General features: G+C 35.1%; 1 protein-coding gene across 1 annotated transcript in view; it reads right to left on the bottom strand.

The window, feature by feature from the left end:
* Positions 1 to 1,079: 1,079 nt before the first annotated feature.
* LOC112066686 (developmental pluripotency-associated protein 3-like) overlaps positions 1,080 to 17,858 on the bottom strand; it is a 176,775-nt gene continuing 159,996 nt past the window's right edge. Inside the window, 3 exon segments of the mRNA XM_024130588.1 lie at positions 1,080 to 1,346; positions 1,348 to 1,624; positions 9,246 to 9,360. Coding sequence (XP_023986356.1) covers positions 1,080 to 1,346; positions 1,348 to 1,624; positions 9,246 to 9,360 — 659 coding nt within the window.

The following is a 17,858-nucleotide window of genomic DNA, read 5'->3' as shown; positions in this document are numbered from 1 at the left end:
GGTCCAAATTGCTACCTCAAAAGCTACCATTAGGGCTTCCCTGGTGGCGCAGTGGTTGAGAATCCGCCTGCCGATGCAGGGGACGCGGGTTCGTGCCCCGGTCCGGGAGGATCCCACATGCCGCAGAGCGGCTGGGCACGTGAGCCATGGCCGCTGAGCCTGCGCGTCCGAGCCTGTGCTCCGCAACGGGAGAGGCCACAGCAGTGGGAGGCCCGCATACCGCAAAAAAAAAAAAAAAAAGCTACCATTATTAAGTGATTTTCAAAGGGCTCACACTTCGTCCACCACCACCAATCAAGAGACACTTGCTCAGGTCACATTCCCTTGGATAAACACTAAGAAGTAATTATGTCCTTTAAGGGATCCACATCAATTTCATCACAATAAAAGTTATAAATATGAGGAAGGAATTTCTTTGCAATTTTTGTGCAGATGTTATTAATTCTGCAAATATAGATGAATACAATGAAAGAAAAAACAAAATATCCAATATGGACAATGATTAACATATACTAGTGTACATACACACACACACATACATACACACACATATTCAAAGACAACAGTACAATAAAACACCAATTTACTAAGTAATTTTATCCTGAATTTTACATTTTTAACATTTGACTAAAGTAAAATGAATTAATAATTATCACATTTTATGACGGTTTAAATAAGATTGAGAACAAGTAAATCTAAAATACCTAATTTATGAAATAATTGTAATATTCAAGTTTCTTTCCTTTTTTTTTTTGAAACAGGACATCAAAAATTTTTATTACAATTCAACATGCTGTTCTAACAATGCTGTGGCCAAGCCACCCAATGTTTTCTTCACATTCCTTCCATACAAGTTAATTTGTTTCACAAAGTGGAACTAAAGTATATTCAAGTCATTCAAATGCAAGCTACATAGATTCCTTATAAGTTACTGTATTAAGGTAGAAAAGAGATGCAAGAAGAAAAGACATCACAGAACTTATAATATAGGTTACCAAAATATTGGTACACAATCTTTCCCAAGCTGCTTCATAATGATCCTAAAATTACCAGCAAGAAAAATAGTACAAGAATGAGGTTTATGGCTCATCCATCTCCGTGTCATAATTACTGTAATACTTATTGGTGTGATAATTCTCATAATTATCTTCAGAAGGATCTCTATGAGACTGGCAAAAATGGCAGCTGCATCTAAATCTTTGCACTCTTGAGGGAATCTCAACATCGTTCTGCAGTGGTTCTCTTTGAGAGTCAGACCAAGAAACTCTTTTGCAGTAACGCTTTTTAATAGATTGAATCAGCCGCTCCATCTTATCTCTCTGATCAGTTAACATGGTCTTCCCCCCCTCTCCTACAGGGGATGTTTTCACCAAGTAACCACCCAGTCGGTTGAGGTAGACATTCTGGTAGAATGAAGGGCAATTTGATACTAGGGTTGAGCGTCAAGTTACTGAGGTTCTTTATTAACACTTCAGACATAGTTTGAGAGGCAACTGGAATTGCCTGGGAATTTTCATCGATGGACATTTGAGGAGACTCCAGGCTCCAGGATGGGTTAACCTCAGATGAATCCACTGGGAGCTTGAAGCTCCCCCAGACCTTTGGGTTCCAGTGGAAGGTGATGCTTTAGAATCAGATTGCTACAAAGTAGCCTGGAAGAACTAAAGAGCTAAGAAAGAGGGAGAAAAATCCAAGCTGACACAGGGAGGTGAGAGAAGAATCCAACCCATGATTCTTTAAATTAGTAATTTTCAATAGGAAGCATTGCTATTCCCAACAGGCATCTAAAAATTTCTGAGGAAAACTTGGTTGCAAAATAATTGTTATAAACTACTGGCATTTAGAGGCAGAATACCCGGATTCTAAATATCCTCCACATCATAAAACTGTAACACACAAGGAAGACTTGGCCCACATGATTTAGCAATGCCTTTGTCTACCAAGCTAGATCATATTCTAGGACACTAAACAAATCTTATTGAATTTCAAAGAATTAAAATTACTCAGACAATATTCTCTGACAAAAAGAGAATTAAACATTAAAAAAAATAGCAGGATATCAGATACACTTACAAATATTTTAAAAAGCAAGCAAAACTCTATGAAATACTACATTGACCAAAGCAGAAGTCTCAAAGAAAAAGAGAAAACATTTTGAACTAAATGAAAATGAAAAGACAACCTATCAAGTCTGAAGAATACACTTACATCAAGATGGGAGGGAAATGTATAGTATTACTACTTGGCGACTTAGATGAAATGGACCAATTCCTTGAAAGACTCAAATTACCTAAATTCACCCTAGAAGAAATAGATAACATGAGTAGTACTAAATTTGTAGCTACAAGACTATACTTTCAGAGATCATTTCCATAGTTTATTACTAAATTTGTAGCTAAAACCTTTCTGAAAAAGAAAATGTCAGGCATAGATGGCTTCACTGGTGAATTACACCAAACATTTAAGGAAGAATTAATGCCAGTTCTTAAAAATGTCTTCCAGAAAATTTAAGAGACAGCAGCCCTTCTCAACTCACTTGAGGAGGCCAGCATCTTTTGACACACAAGACAGAAATAATAATAATAAAAAGAACAATATGACAGAAAAATAGATGTAAAATTTCTTAATGAAATACTAGCAAATTTAAATAGTATATAAAAACGAACAAAAAAGCACAATCAGGAGAGTTATGTTAGGAATGCAAGGCTAATTCAACATTTGAAAACTAATCAGTATAATTCATTATCTTAAGACAGTTAACAAAGACAAAAACAAAGGCTCATAGCAATAGATGAGGAAAAAGTATTTGCCCACATTCAGCAACCATTCATGATTTAAAACAAAATTCTCACTCAGCAAACTTGGAACAGAAGGGATCTTTTTTAATCTGACAAAGAAAAACCACAAATATCTACAGCTAATGTCAAACTTAATTTCAGAAGACAATGTCTTTCTCCTATAATCCATATCTAGGTAAAGACTTCATCTTTACCCACTTCTGTTCAGACCCATGTAAAGTTCCTACACCTAATTTTATATCTTATTATTATTCTAATTACCACCACCACTACTACTAAAGAAACCGCAGAAATAATAACTGGACCCACCTCTGTCTACATCTTATGATCTCAGTTATAGACCTGACTCACCATAAGATGTGAAAACGCCATATACTCCCTCCTCAGCCCTTACAGCTAAGGGGTTCAAATTATGTGTCAAGGCTTTGCCAGTCAGACTTAGCTTGATTTTGGAGCTAAAAAGGACTTCAATTCTGAACACTCCAGGAGATATAATTCACATAGATTTCCCTCATCCTGGAGCTCTTGATGAAAGAAATCTGTGTAGTAGAGTTCTTGCTTCTTCCATTGTAGCAAGAAAGTCTACTGGGTGTGTTTCCAGCAGGGAGCAACTTGTGGCACTCAGTAGTCAGTGAGAAGGGCAGTGGTTTCCTCATCAAACCAGTCCTAGAATTTTACTGTTGTTGATTTTGTTCTTGAGCTTAGTTCTCAACTGGAAGGCATTGAGCCTGGTTCTCGATCTTCATAAAAAATAATGAAATAATGCCATATGCAGCAACATGGATGGACTTGGAGATTGTCATACTGAGTGAAGTAAGTCAGAGAAAGACAAATATCATATGATATCGCTTATATGTGGAATCTAAAAAGAAACGGGGGCACAAATGAACTTATCTACAAAACAGAAGTAACATTACAGATGTGGAAAATAAACTTATAGTTACCAGAGGGTAAGAGGGGGAGAAATAAATTGGAAGATTGGGATTGACATATACACACTACTATATATAAAACAGATAACTAATAAGGACCTACTGTATAGCACAGGGAATTCATATCAATACTCTGTAATGGCCTATATGGAAAAGAATCTAAAAAAAAGAGCGCATATATGTAAATGTATAACAGATTCACTTTGCTGTAAGCCTGATACTAACACAACATTGTAAATCAGCTATACTTCAATTAAAAAAAAAGTAATAAAAAAGTTACCTAGTATCCTTTTCATAAACATCTATTCTGCTCTAGTAAAAACCCTGAGTGATATGTTCCATAACTTTTGAACAGCCACCTGAAATACCTGAAGATTGTTTCAAAACTCTGCAAAGGTAGCTACTGCACAAAAGAAATACTTTTATAATCTACAGACAAATATCTAAAATTTGAATTATAGTTCCAATATCTATTCTCTCTGAATCTCATTTTCTGCATCTGTAAAAAAAAAAAAAAAAAAAGCATAATTGGCCCATAGGATTGTAAAAGAGACTGCTTTGCACATTGTAATGATGTGCTATAAAAAAAAAAGTTCTTTTCATGCAAAATTCTATTATAAGAACTCTCGAATTATTTTTTGTCCATTGAAATTTAAAATGAAGAAAATTAATTACAAGTTTTTCAGCAAATATTGATTGTTCTGACTGTATTATAAATTAAATGAAGGAGAATTAAGTTCTCCATCATGGTAGAGTAGGAGCTATATCAATTAAGATTAAGAAAAATATCTGCATTTACCTCAAAGTTAAAGATCAAGGGAAAAGATTATCTTGTGGTATATCAGGAGTTCAAAACTTTAGGTCACTGTTTTATACATTCAGAAGATATAAAAATATAAAACACCCTCAAGCTATCAAACTTAAATCTACAAAATACAGTAAAGTAAATATGAGTGTATTTGTGCTATTGATCTTTTTTTCCAAAATTGAACAAATGATTCACAAACTGAGAAAAAAAAAGTCGCTTAAAGTTTTAAGCCTAGTAACAAAAATAATTTCAATTCACAAATGCTGTTTAGTGACTAGAGTTTGCTCTGGGAAATAAAATTTTATCATTTTAATAAAACATTCAGAAATTCTCACTGTTGTGCATTTTAAAGTAATCTAATTAAAACCTAACACATATATATGGAATCAAAAAAAAATGGTCATGAAGAACCTAGGGCAAGACGGGAATAAAGACACAGACCTACTAGAGAATGGACTTGACAACACGGGGAGGGGGAAGTGTAAGCTGGGACAAAATGAGAGAGTGATAGTGTATATATGGACATATATACACTACCAAATGTAAAATAGATAGCTAGTGGGAAGCAGCCGCATAGCACAGGGAGATCAGCTCGGTGCTTTGTGACCAGCTAGAAGGGTGGGATAGGGAGGGTGGCAGGGAGGGAGATGCAAGATGGAAGAGATATGGGAACATATGTATATGTATAACTGATTCACTTTGTTATAAAGCAGAAACTAACACACATTGTAAAGCAGTTATACTCCAATAAAAACGTTAAAAAAAAAACCATAGGAGAAAATTGTTTAAACAATATATTCCATCATCCATCATATTTGCATTGAAAAATTTTTAACATAAACTGTCAAAATTTTAATTTTATAGACTGTATGTGCTGTTAAATCAGAAGTTCCAAGTATAGTCTTCTACATTGCATTGCTTTACACTAAACATATTTTCAAAACATGATCTTTAAAAACGTATCAAATGTATTTATCTTAGAAGACAAAATTTGAGACAACATTCAGGAGGGGCCCCCCAAATTGAGAAACAGAGAGACTTAATTTTTCCTTCCATAGGCCCTACTGAAAAAAAGTTATAAGGCCAGTGTACCTTGAAGCTTAGTGAAATCACTTTAAATTATTTATTACATATGTTCTTCTTCCTTACAGTTTTTAATTATTTTGCTACAAGTTGTGTGATTTTATTCCCTATGGTTTAAGAAAATGCATAAGGCAAGTTTTGGGTGGACAGTGATAACTCAAATATAAGAACTTCTAGATTAAAATGATCATTCCAGTTTGATTACTCCTCTTCAATGCTAATCAATTCAACTAAATATTTCAATTATATATAGAGAAATGATAAGCTATATACTCATTTAAAATGACCACCAAAACACTGAAGTAAGGATTTAAGTTCTGAAATTTACCAAAAATGTTCAATTCTAAAATAATATTCAGTAATAATCTTTATTATATTTCAAATTTATTTTTGAATAGACACTTATTTAGAAATTAATAGATGGTATATTATTATACCCACAGATTACATTATTAGTTTGTTAGCTAAAAGAAAATGCAAGAAATAATCAGTGAATAATTTCCTTTTATAACCTTCCCAAACTCAAAGTTACTAAAGAAAATTCCAGGCATTTTATTTAGAAATCATGGTTTAAGAGACAATAGGGTATCTGAGCTTGAGACCTCATTATTTCCCTGCCTCAGCATGAGGTATTACAGATGTTATTAACACATCCACTCCTGGGAGAAACCTGGAAAGAAGTAGCCCAAAATTCTCATTAATTTTAGGAGGTGAAAACTCTGACAATCTGCATAAATAAATAGTGTTAATTGCATTTTTACACATTGGCATGCTACATTTTACAACCAAGAGAAAGGCATGAGTTGAAGGAGAAAAGTTTAAAAAACATTTTATGCATAATTGATCCAGTTTTGTTACAAATTATTTCTCAACCAAAAATGGTATGAGCAATTACAGGATTAGAAGGAAGAGAAAATTGGAGAAAATATCATTCAAATAATCTATAAATACAGAAACACATAATCCATTTTATTTGCATCAAATCTACATAAGGGAAAATTTATGAGTATGCTGGGTATTTGCATTTATTGAACCCTGAAATAAGACCAGCCTCTAACATCTGCAGGGTTGACTCGAGTATAAATATGAAGGCCCACATACCACGTGTCTAAATATTGGGTTGGTCAAAAAGTGCCTTTTGTTTTTAAGTAAAAATAAAAGACACCTTTTTCATTTTCACTAAGAACTTTATTGAACAACGTATTCACCCTTTTGTTCCACTACCTTCTGCCATTTTTCAGGCAACATCATAATTCCATCTTCCCAAAACTTTTTATCTTTTTGAGCAAAGAACTGTTCCAGCTGCCTTTTACAGTCTTCCAGGGAATTGAAATTTTTTCCTCTAAGAGAATTTTGTGAAGACCGAAATAAATGGAAATCTGAAGGGGCGATCTCTAGTGAATATGGCAGATGGATCAGAACTTCCCAGCCAAGCTGTAACAGTTTTTGCCTGGTCATCAAAAAAAAATGTGGTCTAGGCAGACACTCTATGACATGTATCAGAGCAAGATCTTTTTTGACCCACTTCCTAGAGAAATGGAAATAAAAACAAAAATAAACAAATGGGACCTAATGAAACTTAAAAGCTTTTGCACAGCAAAGGAAACCATAAACAAGACCAAAAGACAACTCTCAGAATGGGAGAAAATATTTGCAAATGAAGCAACTGATAAAGGATTAATCTCCAAAATTTACAAGCAGTTCATGCAGCTCAATATCAAAAAACCAACAACCCAATCCAAAAATGGGCAGAAGACCTAAACAGACATTTCTCCAAAGAAGATATACAGATTACCAACAAACACATGAAAGTATGCTCAACATGACTAATCATTGCAGGAATGCAAATCAAAACTACAATGAGGTATCACCTCATACCAGTCAGAATGGGCATCATCAGAAAACCTACAAACAGTAAATGCCGGAGAGGGTGTGGAGAAAAGGGAGCCATAAAAAGAAATGAAATTGAGTTATTTGTACGGAGGTGGATGGACCTAAAGTCTGTCATACAGAGTGAAGTAAGTCAGAAGGAGAAAAACAAATACCCTATGCTAACACATATATATGGAATCTAAAAAAAATAAATAAATAAAATGGTTCTGAAGAACCTAGGGGCAGGACAGGAATAAAGATGCAGATGTAGAGAATGGACTTGAGGACACAGCAGGTTGGGGGGTGGAAGGGTAAGCTGGGATGAAATGAGAGAGTGGCATGCACATATATACACTACCAAATGTAAAATAGCTAGTGGGAAGCAGCCACATAGCACAGGGAGATCAACTCGGTGCTTTGTGACCACCTAGAGGGGTGGGATAGGGAGGGTGGGAGGGAGACTCAAGAGGGAGGAGATACAAGCATATATGTATACACATACCTGATTCACTTTGTTATACCACAGAAACTAAAACAACTTTGTAAAACAATTATACTCCAATAAAGATGTTAAAAAAAAAACAAAAAACAAGCAAACGATGGACAGACACGGTGCCAAGGAATATATGCAAATGGTTAATAATAATAAAAATAATAAAACAAAAGATGCAGTCTTGCATTATCCTGATGGAAGATTATGCATTTTCTGTTGACTACTTCCAGATGCTTTTCATCGAGTGCTGCTTTCAATTGGTCTCATTGGGAGCAGTACTTGGAATTAATCATATGGTTTTCTGGAAGGAGCTCATAATCGAGGACTCCATGACAATCCCACCATATACACAACATCACCTTCTTTGGATGAAGACTGGCCTTTGGTGTGGTTAGTGGTGGTTCATCTCACTTGCCCCATGATCTATTCTATTCCACATTATTGTACAGTATCCACTTTTCATCACCCGTCACAATTTGTTTTAAAAACGTAATGTTTTCATTATGTTTAAGTAGAGAATCTCATGTGGAAATACAGTCTAGAGGGTTTTTTTTTTCACTTAACTTATGTGGAACCAGAACATCAAAGTGATTCACATAACCAAGCTGGTGCAAATGATTTTCAGTGCTTGCTTTGTATATTTTGAGTATGTCAGCTATCTCCCACGTGGTATATCGTTGACTGTTCTCAATGGATGTCTTGATTTGATCGCTATCAACTTCAACTGGCCTACCAGACCATGGAACATCATCCAGCGAGAAATCTCCAGCATGAAACTTCACAAACCACTTTTGACATGTTCGATCAGTCACAGCACCTTCTCCATACACTGCATAAATCTTTTTTTGTGTTTCAGTTGCATTTTTACCTTTCTTGAAATAATAAAGCATAATATGACAAAAATGTTGTTTTTCTTCCACCTTCAATATTAAAATGGCTACACAAAAATTCACCAATTTTGATAAGTCTTTTTCTAAATGCACGCTGATATGACAGCTGTCACATACAATCTAACAAAATTGTTTTGAAGGAAGTTAAAGATAACTAAGTGCTACTACAGCCATCTTATGGAAAAAACCGACCGAACCTTTTGGCCAGCCCCATATTTAAAATACAAAAATCAAAAAACAAAAACAAATCAAGACATCAAAGCATTATATGAAATATATTCTATCATCCTACCTTTAAAATTATACTTCCATAACAACCTGGAAGGCAAGGATAGGGTTTCGAATTCTTGGACACTCTGAGTTTCATACCAGACTTGAGACACAAAGAGAACCAAATAGAGTGGACATATCTCTTTAACTCCGTAGATTCCTCCTCCATAAGTGGCAGGGCCAGAGAGAAACCCTTTAAATGATAGGGCACCACCTAAAAATTGGTGTTTTACATCTTAATAATTTAGTACAGAACTGTGAGGAACAGAAATAATTAAATTTTGCGAGGGTTTGATATTGGGTTAAAAAGCTATGAATCATTTCTAGCTTGGGTAACATGATTCTGTGGTTTATATTTTTATCACTCTACCCCTACTAGAAAATGTTAGAAAATTTTGATGGAATATTATCAAATTCCTTTAAAGCCTATTATGAGTGACAGTATGCAGACATAAGAAAGATTAATACCTTAAGAAATTGAGACAAAAGAAACAACCCAAAATAGATGTGAATACATCTAAATAAAAATAGACTAAATAACAATACAAAAGAAAGACATGAATTGCAGATCTAATCAGACCATGGAAAGGATGCCAAATAAGACAAAGATACTGGCAGAAAGGCTCAACAACTTGACTCTAGTGTTAAGGAAAAGTGAGGAAATATTTATCCTGAATTAAAATTCTTGAAATATTAACTGAAACCATGCACCCAGTTGGAGACAAATGAGCATGTTCCTGAGGTTACTATGTACTGATTACTGATTCAAGAATGCTTCCAAGTTTTAAAAACTGGTTATTAAGTTTTAAAAAAAATAACGTGTAATCTATGACTTCAGCAGCACTAAAATGGAAGTAGATCCACACCCCTGCAGGTTCAACTTTACTAGCAAGAATTTTAAGCTGAGAGTCTCTGGACCCTTCACCTTTCCTTTGTTAATGTGACCCTCACTTACATCAGCTCTTGTCTCCAAACCAAACACGCCCCATTAAGTGGCAGTTACAATGGGAACCGTGTTTGCTGTGTGGTGTGTGCTACTGTGTTCCCTGTTCTGTAAAATTTCTGCAGAGTATTGTTGGGAAAGTCGAGTGTGAGCTTGATTGACATTCTGAAACTGAAACTCAATCCAGTGATCTTTAAGCTACTCCCTTGTTGCCTGGAAGAAAATCCTAAAGAGAGAAGCTCCACTCTTTCAATAAATGTGGCATCGCCAATGCTCTTGATGGCACAGAAGATGGTACAGGTAGCAAAGTACAAGAATCAGCAATCAGTCAGAAAATTACCCGAAAGAGATGGACTTTGTGCATGCCTTTTAGAAATACTTAATTTACTTTATGTATATTTTCTTTATATTTTTGCTGAAAACCCTGAATAACTTAAATAAAAGACCACATCCAATGTAAATCAAATAAAGAAAACATACAAGCAGTGACAAAGCTTCCTTACATAGTTTAAGTGGCAGCGCGTTTTGTAATGTACGTGAAATAATGACTCATAATTGGCTGCATTTTAGAGTTAATGAAATATATTCTATTCACAGGCATTATTTGAATACCTTGCTCTTTGTAGAATTATTAGCAATGAGTTGTTGATCATAAGCTCTTCTATAAAGACTCAGGTAAAAATATAACCAGCTTACACGAATATGCCATGAGTTTCAACACTGCCCACTTTAGGTGTCTGCGCGATTTTTCTGTCCCACTTCCAGTCTTGACACATTTTCGACTCACTGTCTGGGACGACTTGAATCAGCCAGGTTCATGGAAAATCTGACTACCTTGTATCAAAGAAGTTATAGATGTAGTTATAGATGGAATTTAAGTTGCCATATTAGAGAGATCAAAATCAATATTAAGATGAATATGAATGACTTAAAATGATCATTTAAACTTTTTAAAATTAATAATGCAAATGCTATTAATAAATCTTTGAAACTATATTCCATATTGTTAAGATAATGTTACCTTAAGGTTATAAATTATCTTGTTTTTATCAAAGAAAAATATGTAAGATTTTTCATGGAAGTCTGTCTATTCTAAATGGAAATAAAAGAGGAACACACTACAATTTCATGACATTTCTGCTACTTTACCTTAAATTTATAAACCCACTTAAAAGGTTTTAAAATCAAATACATGTCTATTTATCCATATAGTATCTCCATTGATCTAAAAGAGAATACTCCTAGCTATTAATTTGGTTTTTCTATAATACAGTAATATTTCTTTAAAATATTTTCATGGACTTTGATTTTAAATTGTATCTTTAAAAATTATTTAGTTTATTTATTCTTATTTTTGGCTGCAAGTAGGCTTTCTCTAGTTGTGGCGAGCAGGGTTTACTCTTCGTTGTGGTGCGCGGGCTTCTCATGGCATTGGCTTCTCTTTGTTGCAGAGCACGGGTTCTAGGTGCACGGGCTTCAGCAGTTGCGGCACATGGGCTCAGTAGTTGTGGCTCGCGGTCTCTAGAGTGCAGCTTCAGTAGCTGTGGCGCCCAGGCTTAGTTGCTCCACAGCATGTGGGACCTTCCCAGACCAAGGCTCAAAAACCTGTGTCCCCTGCATTGGCAGGCGGATTCTTAACCACTGCGCCACCAAGGAAGCCCATGGCCTTTGATTTTAAAAGCAGAAAATTTACCACAGTTACATTAATTTGCAAATGCATTCACTCAAACCAAAAGGAATATGTTATCATTCTCAATACAGTTTAATTATCTGTGTAGGGTAAAATATAAAATATTTAGAACTAGACCATACACAAAAATAACTTTAGAATGATCAAAGTATATAAATCATCTTTTCAATTCTTAGAAATTTCTTGCTATAGGTGACTGTGGTATAAGCATCTATTTCATTTTGATATACTTAGATCATTTAGGATTAACCAATAGCCGGCTGGGACAATGACATGATTTTTGTGGTCAATGTAGAAAATCACAGAAAAAATATTTTAGCTTGACTCATTGTTGCATACCAATTTCCATGATTTATTAATTTGATCCAATAGGAATACTATTATAGGAACAGAAGCTACAACCACAGCTGCTAACTAGTTTTCATCAAATTTTCCTAGATTTTTCCACAGGCCAAATTGGAGAATTAAATATGGAATGGGAATATTCATACCCACATCTCAAACATACCAGTTTGATCTGAACTTTCACTAATTTCATTTGCATATAATTTAAATGGATAAAAAATTTATTAAAAAAATTGTTGTTGTTGTATAGTGGAATCCTTCATCCTCAATGCTTCCATTTGCTTCTGCCTACCATAATAGCCCCCTTTTTCTCTGAATCATGAATTCATTAAGTGGTTTCTGTAATTTGTTGAGTAAATCTAGTGGTGACATTCATGCAGTAACAACAAAATGAACTTGAGATGTAACTGAGGTAATTTAAAAATATGGCCCCCAAATTCCTTGACACTCCTCGCTTTAAGTTTATTATTGCTTCAAACAATAGAGTACAGTGGAAGAGACGCTAAGTGACCTCTGAGGCCATATGGACAGCAGAGCTGGTGAATCCTATAAATCTTGGGTTTATTTATTTTTACAGTTCATTTACTGGAAAACTGCTCCTTTTACATCTTGATTTCATTGGGGTTTTTTTAGGCAGTTCCAGAGAGGTACTCAGTCTAGGGCTAATCATTACCTACAGCTGAAGGAAGATCGTCTTGACTACTTTCCCCAACATGCTGTGAATCAAGTTTTCCTAGTGTGGGTGGTGGGAACAAGCATTATTCCTGGCCCAGCTCTGGGAACTGTTCCCTTTTATCCTCTCAGACCCTGCTTTCCCCAGCTCTTCATCAATGCGTGTGCCGATCAGTTGCATACAGGCTTTATCTTTGAAGGGCAGCCTCCCCAGATCTCTGGGGTTTTCTCTTTGCACAGCTCTCTCCTCTCTGATACTCTGTGGTGCAAACTCTGGCCACCTGGATCTCCCTGGAGTCTCAGCTCTGTCTCCTCAGCTCATAGAAAGCAACTTGGGCTTCACTTGGATCTCCCCCTCCCCAAGGTAAGTCCTGAAAACTCTTTCAAAAAATAATCTGGGTAAATGTAGGTCTAACATCATAAATTTCCCTTTTCTCAGGTCTTGATTTCCTATGTTGCCAGATGCCCAGCATCTAAAATACCACTGTTTCATGTATTTCACTGATTTTTGTTTATTTCAGGCTGGAAGGTAAATCTCATGCCTGCTAGTTTATCATAGCCAGAAGTGGCAGTCTCGACAGTATTAATGTGGTTCTTGATTTCACCTCTTTGATGATAAGTATCAATGAGAGGGAATAGAATTATGAAAAAATATCCTTGTTAATAAAGTTTTAGATGAGTTGGTGCATCCTACACCAAATGCATTAGCAATAAATCCATTATAGTTATATGCTATGAAAAAGTATATATATGCATCTACGATTTCCTTGCAAAGGCAAAACTTACATATTTTAAAACATTTAGAATAGAAAAAAATTAAAAATGGACATATTAATCTATGAAATTTCATTAATTAAACTTCATGGAAATGTTGCTACTGACATTTTACTGAATATGTAGACATTTCATTCAATCCATTTTGCATGTTTCCTGATGATGACAAGGATTGGAGAAGAGGGAAAAGATGGTGATAATACTTTTAATGCATGTATGGTACTAATGATTTTACATGGAATCTTCTAGGAGAGGGTGGCTGAATGGAGGAGAAGCCATCATCATCGGAAGTTAGGAACCTAACAGACTAAGCCAGAGGCGTGGAAAGATTCTCTATGTGGATTTTTAGGTCACCACAAGTGGTAACAGTATTAGTACTGGAGACAGTGATAATAAGTCAGGTGCTGTGAATTAGAGGCACTGACAATAAGGAATGTATGAATCTAACTCCAGGACCCCCCCCCCCACAGTGCTGTGCATCACAGAAGTATCTGGAAGTGATAATTCAGAGCAAGAAAAACGTCCAGTCTTATTCAGGACTGGTAGAGATTATGGGAAAATAATATAAAATTACTTTATTGAGTGAACCATAGGGATTCTCGATTGCCAAAATGGGTAGGATTGGAGGAGAAAGCCTAGTTTCAGAAAGAGCAAAGAAATCAAAGGGACGATTCTGCAAAGTGGTTGATGTTATTAGAAAATTTTGCTTTTGACAAACCTTCAGTTTCAGAGGGGAATTTTTAATGAATTTTCACAGGTTCCAGTGGGTGATGATTTGTCCTGAACACAGTGTGCCTATTGACACACCGAACCGTCTACTGGATGGAGGGATTTTGTAGTCTGGTGGGTGTAAATGATCAGTACCAGTGACTTTAGTGGTAGATGGAAAATCAGCTCTAAATAATCTATTTTGGGGACTGGATTCTAAAGCAGTTCGTACTTGCAGCCTGGAAGGAGTTGATGAATAAAATGGGTATTTTGTCATAAGGAGAACTTGGTACCTATAGAGTGCATGTCAATCCAGTTTTATGCTAAGGTTGGGGCCTATATACTAGGCCCACTGTTGCTGGATATTAAAACTTATTTGAAATTTAACATGAAGATGTCAGAACTTAACATTTCGCAGTCTGACTTTTTCTTTTTTCACTTTTAAAATTATTTACAAACTATATCACATATTTTCATTATATTTTATAGAATATAAAAATATAGAATTTTATAGTTATATAATGACACTAACTTGAAAATAAGTGATAATAGCTTGGTCATGAGCAAAGAGCAGGCAAATAAAGAGGTATTGATTAAACTCATGCCAAGGTGCTGGTAAACCAGTAGTTCTCTAACTACACAACAGTCATCAAGGAGCTTGTTAAAAAGATACATTCTAGAGTTGAAACCCAGAGACTGTCATTTAATTGCTATAAGACCCCAAATGTGCATTTATACCAAAATCTCTAAGCGATTTGGGTGCAAGTGTTCAGTGGACCAGGTTTTGAGATGTTCCCCACCCCTGTCCCAAAACACTGTGAAGCATATCATAGAAGGAGACTGAGGCAGTAGGTGCCAGGCTTTAAAGAAACTATCACCTCTCTTGAAAGGAAAAGTTTTCTCAAAGACTTAGAGACCAAAATACGATAGAATAAAATCAGTCCCTGTTACATTTGTAAACACACTGGAAAATGACTTTGAAGTGACCATCTGCTTGCTCTGTCTCTATATGTCAGTGTTACTCTCTTACATAGCCTTCCAAGGAGTTCTGTCTCTAATGTGCCATTACTTCCTTTCTAATCAACTAAAAAAAGAAAGACAAACTGGAAGGGATTGGAACCTTGGAGTAAATAAAGAAACAGAAAAAAAGTATAAAATAAATCTTACAATAACTGTGTCCTTGGGATTTACTTAAAGACCATGGTCATCACCCTATAAATATATAATTGAGAAATTTCTCTCTGTTTCCCCAATGTTTCCTATAGTACAGGAGGAAACAACTTAGGTATGATAAGCACATATACATAGAGCACTTACAGAAAAACTGTAGGTCATACCACAGTCAGTAGAAGCCATTGAAACCATATTTTGTATGCACCCCTCAAGGCATTCAGCAAGCAATAAAGATCTCTTCACTCTGGAATTTCTCTACATATTTCTTTGTGAAATGTTGCCAAAAGAAATCATACTGATTTTGTTTCACTGTCCTTGTGAATGCCCCAGTCTCATATTTCAAAATTCCTATGAGTTATTTTCTCAATTTCATTAAAGAAGTAGACTATAATATTGAGAATTATAAGAAAATTATATTGTGTAACTTTTTAACATAATGAGGAATTACACCATAAAGGGTATTACATTTTTACTTTTGACAGGTTTATTCACTGGCATACCATAGATTTTTTCTGATGGGTAAATGATTGCATTGTTAAGAAGTTCTCAAGGAAAAAAATAACTAATTGTTTGTTTGGTTTTTTTTAGTGTCAACAGTGATGGGGTGTGTTTATTTTTCATGGTGTGGACACTAAACTTCTGAGACCAGTTCTGAGGTCAGTGCTTGAGTGGTCACCCAATGGTTTCTTTCTGGTCTTTGTTGTCCTGGAGGAGGTAGAACTAAAAACGTAAGGGTCACGACATGCTGGAAATACGGCATGTTACAAAGAGAATAAAATACAGTAAAAATAAATTTTGTTTAACTAAGTTAAACAAAAATGATGGTTACATAAGTAATAATACAGGGCCCTGATTTTGAGCTTTTACATTCAAGTCAGGAGACAGGTTAGTAAACAGATGATAAAAATATGTCAACATTAGATGACAGATATTAACTATAGGGTGTGGCAGGACTCCCTCAAAATGAAGTTGAATCAATAACTTGGCACTCAGGAAAAGTTGAAATTAGAAGGATAATTAGAAGTTATTCTGGGGAAGAGATGGGGAAAGGGGCTGGGAGGGGATGTAGAATTTCAGGAGAGGGAGCTTCTTATACAAAGCCATGGATGCATAAATGAATAAAGCATATTCTCATAAAGACAGGTTTTAATGTCTAGTGCTCAATATGAAAAGTAAACTAAAAGAAGACAGAAGGTTAAATATGGCCTAGATTATGAATGACCTTGTAGCCAATGCTATCAAGTTGACAATTTTCTGTACAGTCTACTGTGAATTATTTCCAACCAATCTGTTATCTGCAAATGATTTTTCCCTCTCTCCATACATGTTCTCTCTCTTTTGTACCTATTTAACCCACATCAATGACTCTGCCTTTCACTGTTTTTTATAAGAAATCTTATATGTAAAACATATTTTTCCCCTATTATAGATTTTACTGAAAATTTGGGAGAAACAGGGAGGGCTCGTCTCACGTATGTAACAGCATTCTGCTACTTTGCTTCTCCTTTCCCCCTCCCTCTCCAGATTTGTTTCCCCCATCGTACAAATGAGTTGCCCTTGAAACTTGATGCAAGTCCTTCTAGAATCTAGAAACTTGATAAGTAGGAGATTTATTAGAATATTTGTTCTCAAATGTGGGTTTCTACTTGAAGAAATAATTTGAGCGGCCTACTCGGAGAACACTTTTTAATCCAACTTATTGTATACTGTTCTGATGAGAACATATACTACACAAACTCATTGTGGGAAACCTACTTTTGCCCAACTGTTACTTTTAAAATGTATACATTAGGTTTTGGTGAGTTTAAAAAAGTGCTTAATAAACTTTTAGTAATTTCTTCTTTAAAATGAAATCCAAGTAAGCATTTCAAATGGCAATTTATTTTGCAGAAAGAAATTTAACTTTGGATCTGGCAAACTATACTCTTGTTTAAACTCACAAAAAGTTTGCATCAATGAAGCATTAAAATGAGGGTTTTATTTAAAAAAAGAAAAGACCTCCATGCAAACAGACATGAGTTCTCCACCCTAATATACATACTATCTACTGTTACCTAATTTCAGAACCTTGATTTCCACATTTGTAATATAATACTTACACTGTACATTTTGTATTGTAAGAATTATTGATAAGGTATATACAGTGTCTAAAAGAGGGGGTACTTAATAACAGAATCAAAATAATGCTGTTTCCCTGAAAATTCAAACACATACACACAGAGACATAATTTTAATGTGCACATTTTTGAGTAAATGAAGTAAGCCAAACAAGTAACTGGACATATGTCCAAAGAACCATCAGTTTCAAAATATACCTCTTCAAATTAGATGTATTGGTTTTCTAATTTATTGTTCCAAATATGAGCCAATCAATATAATCAATACAGTGGCATCTTAAGGCTCAGTT

This window comes from Physeter macrocephalus, chromosome 4 (genome assembly GCF_002837175.3).
Source record: "Physeter macrocephalus isolate SW-GA chromosome 4, ASM283717v5, whole genome shotgun sequence".
NCBI classification, from domain to species: domain Eukaryota; kingdom Metazoa; phylum Chordata; class Mammalia; order Artiodactyla; family Physeteridae; genus Physeter; species Physeter macrocephalus.
The sequence above is the reverse complement of the archived record's forward strand: the minus strand, read 5'-3'. Positions and strand labels throughout refer to the sequence as shown.